The sequence below is a fragment of the Bidens hawaiensis genome, unplaced genomic scaffold (assembly GCF_021521415.1).
Source record: "Bidens hawaiensis isolate Kalapana, Puna unplaced genomic scaffold, B.hawaiensis_p1.1 tig00035042_1, whole genome shotgun sequence".
Lineage (NCBI taxonomy): Eukaryota > Viridiplantae > Streptophyta > Magnoliopsida > Asterales > Asteraceae > Bidens > Bidens hawaiensis.
In genome coordinates, this window is record NW_027496083.1 from 86281 (window position 1) to 91304 (window position 5024).

The 5024-nt window shown below is 40.6% G+C and overlaps 1 protein-coding gene across 1 annotated transcript; it reads left to right on the forward strand.

Moving 5' to 3' along the window:
• Positions 1-4076: 4076 nt before the first annotated feature.
• LOC143586892 (uncharacterized) lies at positions 4077-4466 on the forward strand. The gene has a single exon (XM_077068340.1). The coding sequence runs from the start codon at positions 4077-4079 to the stop codon at positions 4464-4466; it is 390 nt and encodes a 129-aa protein (XP_076924455.1).
• Positions 4467-5024: the final 558 nt, after the last annotated feature.

Consider the following 5024-nt stretch of genomic DNA (forward strand, 5'->3'; position numbering starts at 1 on the left):
GTACTCATATTTTATTTTAAGCTTATATGTATTATTATTAATATTGTTTACTTTGATTTATATAATTTAGTTTTTACGATACAATATCTGTGTGTGTAATTGCCTACATTTGGAGCCCTTGCGTGCCCCCCCCCCCCACCCCCTCGTGCCATCAGATTACTCCATTTAAAAACAATGGTTTCTCATTCACTCCATATATTTTGTGGGTATCCATGGGTTTTCTGAATCCCGATCTCTCTAAATGGGTTATATCACATAAACTGGCTCATAAGACAAATAAAAACATAACAGTCCTTGTTACTTCCTTAAACATTTATGTTGCCTCATCCCCTTTCCTCAAACCCTAAACCGTTCTTCAGCTGCAAATTATCATCAAGCTCTCTCTACTCTCTCTGAAGAAAACCAAACTATCCCAAGGTGTCTGTACTATCTTCAACCAGCCAACGCCACCATCACCATCTTCGCCATCAACCATCGCATTGCCGTTTTGCACCACCGATTCCACTTGTGTTTGTTCTTTGACTATGGACGCGAGTTAGAGTTCGATTGTGGTTAGTTCATTCGGTTACATCGGAAAGGTAAGATTTTAATTCTCCAAATCTCAAACCCTAATTTTGGGGAGAGAGGACGAATCCGTTGAAGATACGTTTTTTGATGCCCACTAGGTGTTCGACGTTATGCCTGACTCGGATTCAGATCATTTTTTAGAGGATTGTTCTACTTTTGGGTTTGGGTATGATTGTTGGGCTAGGATTTTCGATGGTGTTGATGCTAGACATGATAAATTATTAAAAGTTATGGGTTTGAGCTCTAGATGGCATGTTAAAAGAGAGAAGAAGACAAGTATGAAGTTGGTTTTGTTAATAAGATAAGAGACGAAACCGAACCTATTCTAGATGAGTTCTTGTGTAGGCATTCATCTTTGAATGATTGGTCAAATAATTTTATAATACAATTAGGCAAAAATTACCGTTTCTTGTTTAACTGATGCGGGTCATAAATTGAAAAATGGAGGTCAACTATTGACCTTTTGGGTTGACCGTGTGCTGATGCTGGTGTCTGGTAATATGGTGAGTTTTAATTCAATCAAAAATAATTTTTCAATATATTTTATGTGCAAAATAATTGAAACACACCTAATATATTATGTGTTGATTGTCAGGTTTGTAGGCCTTTTGTTTAGGCCCGGTTTATTATTTGATGTCCAAAGGGCAGACGAGTGTAGGATGGCCAGACCGAAGATCGGCCCAGTTTATATTTCTTGTTTACTAAGATGAAAACCCTAGTTGTTTCTCTTTATATATGACATTATGTACTTGTAATCTTTTGTCACTTAATAAAGATTATCTAGTTGCAACCCATTGACGTAGGTCAGTTTAGACAGAACCATGTTAAATCCTCGTGTTCGTTTATTGCTTTCGTGCGTGCTTTAATCCTAAAAAGTGGTATCAGAGCTTTGGCTCTCAATCGAGATCACATGAAGAACACGCTGCACCAACCGAGTCGCAGCCAAGCCTTCCAGCTGTCACCGTACCGTGTTAGGCTTCCGCCGCCGCTATGGTTTTCTTACTGTCGTTGGGTTTACGCCGCCGTAGTTTCTCCGCCACTAAACTCCGCCGACGATCGCGTCTAGGGTTCACTCGATCGTCGCATCACCAACGTTTGACCATCATTTACACCGTTGGGTAATCTGATTTACCGTTCCCAATCATTCGGTTGTAGTTTATTTCTTTCTTTTTGTTCCGGTTGTTTCGTGATTGACCAGAAAGGAGGAATTGCATTATTATTATTCTTTTTTCCCTTGGGGTTTACGCCATAAAAAGGGAAAGAGAAAAGAGAAGCAATTGTTTTATTGGTCATTGAAAAGGGAAGTTTGATCCGTTTTTTTTTTTTTTTTTGACTTTTACTATTTATTTTCTTTTAGGCCTTAAAATACAAGAGCAGATCAGGTTGTTTAAATCCAGTGGGTTAGAAGTTTTTCTTTTTATGGCATTTATCTAAGAAATAAATAATTTGGCCGAAATCAAGATCCTATTTTTTGTTGAAGAACCGTTGTTAGTCAGAAGAAGTGTTAAAGAAACCGAGAACCAATGCCAACCGCGTTTGTCAAGTTTTATTGTTTCAGTTTAAAGTTTGAATTTCAGATTATCAGTTCGTTATTCCTCTATGTTTAAATAGGTTGATTTTTAACAAAGTTCAATAGAACAGCCGTTAAGTTCAAGCCCGTGCCATTGCTGTGTCTGTCTCTGTTTTTATTTAGGTTTTCGTTTGGTCATTGTCATGACAGAAGATGGAAATGTTTCGATACAGAATTTTGATGGACAAAAATTTGGTTGGTGAAAGATGCAGATTGAGGCGCTACTTTGTCAGAAAGACTTAGATGTAGTGCTTGAGGATGAAAAACCAGAAAAGTTGTCAGATGAAGATTGGAAGAAGTTAGACAAGAAGGCTAGGGCCTGTATTACTATTGTTATCGGAAAATATCGCGTTTAATATCATGAAAGAAACCACAGCGCATGGTATGATGGAGGCACTATCCAACATGTATGAGAAGCCTTCCACAACGAATAAGGTCTATCTTATCCAAGAGCTGGTGACAACAAGAATGAAAGATGGTTGGTCAGTTACAACGCATATCAATAATCTTAATTTGATCCTGTCCTGCTTAGTGTAAGTTGACATTAAGTTTGACGATGAAGTTCAAGGCATTTTGTTATTATCCTCTTTGCCCAACAATTGGTCGCAAACAATGACTGTGGTTTATAGTTCGTCTACAAAAATTACTTTTGATGGGATTCAGGACAGAAGATGACGCAGAAGTTCAGGTGAATCATCAGGAAATATGTTAGTCATAGAAGGTAGAGGTAGGGGAAAACAACGGGGCCGTGGGAGTAGGAAGAGGAGTCAGTCTAAGACTCATAAAGATATAGAATGCTGGAGTTGTAAAGAGAATGGACACTTCAGGAATCAGTGTCCGAATGGTAAAAAAGAGGTTAACGTTACAGAAGACAACATAAATGACAGGGTCAGTAGTGATGAGGCTTTGGTTTGCAATGTAGTGGCTAATTGTGGGGTCGTGTTGGAAGACGAAGAAGAAGAGGAGGTGAACTTTGTTCAGGGTGAGAAGAGGTACAATAATAATATGAATTCAAACACCTATCACCTGGGCCTCCGAAACCACCCCAATTTCAGCCATGGAAACCCGAACATACAGAAAAACCGAATTTTCAAGGTAATTCCCAAAAAGCAGGTTATCAGTCAAATCAGCGTCAATATGGGAACGAGAGGGGTAGCGGTCAAAGCAGGTATAATCAAAGAGAATCGGGGGGTTATAATAAGGTTTATCAGAAGAGTTATCAGCAGGGTCAGCAAAGTCAAGGGGCAGCACAAGGTCAAGGAAGTTCTTCGAGTAACAAGGAGGAGTCGATTAAGGACGTGATGGATTTTTTGAAGCAGATGAAGACAGACTAGGAGGCTCAGATTAAAAGCGTGAATCAGAGATTAGAGTTCCAAAAGAAGGCTAATGCTGCGAGAGATAAACAGGTGAGCCAGCTAGCTGAGGAAGTGGCGAGTTTGAAGAGAAATCCATACAAGTTTCTGAGTGATACCTTGAAAAACCCGAGCCATCAGAGTAGCAGCTCTTCAAGTGGTAAGAGTTCCCATGTCAGCCAGGTAAGTACCCTTAGAAGCGGTAAGATATATAATAATGGGGTGACTCCACCCCCTTTTGTTGAAGGTGTGGTGGAGGACTTAGGAGAAGATGGGAAAAGTGACGATGAGGTTGAAATGGAACCAAAAACTAAATCAAATCAAATAAATAAAAATAAAAATAAAATTGAAACTAAAACTAAGACGGGAACACCAACCGCCAAGGAGACGGGTTCAACGAGTAAAACCGTTCCGTTCCCTCGGGCATTGGTGAACCCCGAGACCTCATCGACACTTAGAAAGAGGGTCCCACAGCAGAAGGAAATGTGGGAAATATTTAAACAAGTAAAAATTAATTTACCCCTCATAGATGCAATTAAACAAGTCCCTGCATATGCTAAATATTTGAAAGACTTGTGCACTAAAAAATGAACTCACAAGTTGACTTAACTGCAAATGTGAGTTCGGTTTTGACGGGTATCCTCCCACCCAAGCTACAAGATTCAGGAACGCCAATTAGACCCATTCAAGTGGGCGATTTTAAAATGACTAGAGAGTTGTTAGATCTTGGGGCTGGGGTGAGTATTCTCCCGGGAAGCTTGTATGACCAATACGACTTTGGTCCACTTAGAAAAGCCGACAACACCGTGGTGTTGGCCGACTTGACACTCAAGCTTCCTAGAGGAATCGTGACCGATGTGATTGTGATGATAAAAGATTTCTATTACCCGGTTGACTTCCTGGTTCTAGACTACGTGACAGTTGATCCGAAACAGCAAACGAACGTGATTCTCGGTCGGCCATCGCGAATGCTTTGATTAATTGTAGAACCAGGGTAGTGGACATGGCATTTGGTAATAAGAATCTTAGGCTTAATGTGTTTTCAAACGTGTCTAACCCTCCGGTGAGTGACGAATGCTTCGCGGCTGAAGTCATTGACGGGTTGAACCCTCACGGGAGTGGAGATGATGCCACAGAGGAGTGTGCAATTTGTTGCAGGAAAGCAGTTGAGCATGTTCTATAGTTACAAGAAGAAGAAAGAGAAATGGAGTTGTATTCGACAAGTATTGGGAAACCGTCAAGGTCTCAGTAGGTGGAGCGGTTGCCCGATACGATCGATTCAAAGTTGAAACCGTCATTCGAGAGTCCGCCGACTGTTGAATTGAAGGAGCTCCTGAAACACCTGAAATACGTGTTTTTGGGAGAGGGAGATACATTACCAACCATTATCGCTGCAAATTTGGAAGATGAGCAAGAGAAGGCGTTGGTGGAAGTCTTGAGAGAGCATAAGGCGGCGATTGGTTGGACGATAGCAGATTTGAGAGGGATCAGCCCATCCATTGTCATGTATAAGATCATCACCGATCCCGAGGCAA

Coding starts and splice junctions, on each gene's coding strand:
- LOC143586892 (XM_077068340.1), top strand. CDS start 4,077: ATGAACTCACAAGTTGACTTAACTGCAAATGTGAGTTCGGTTTTGACG.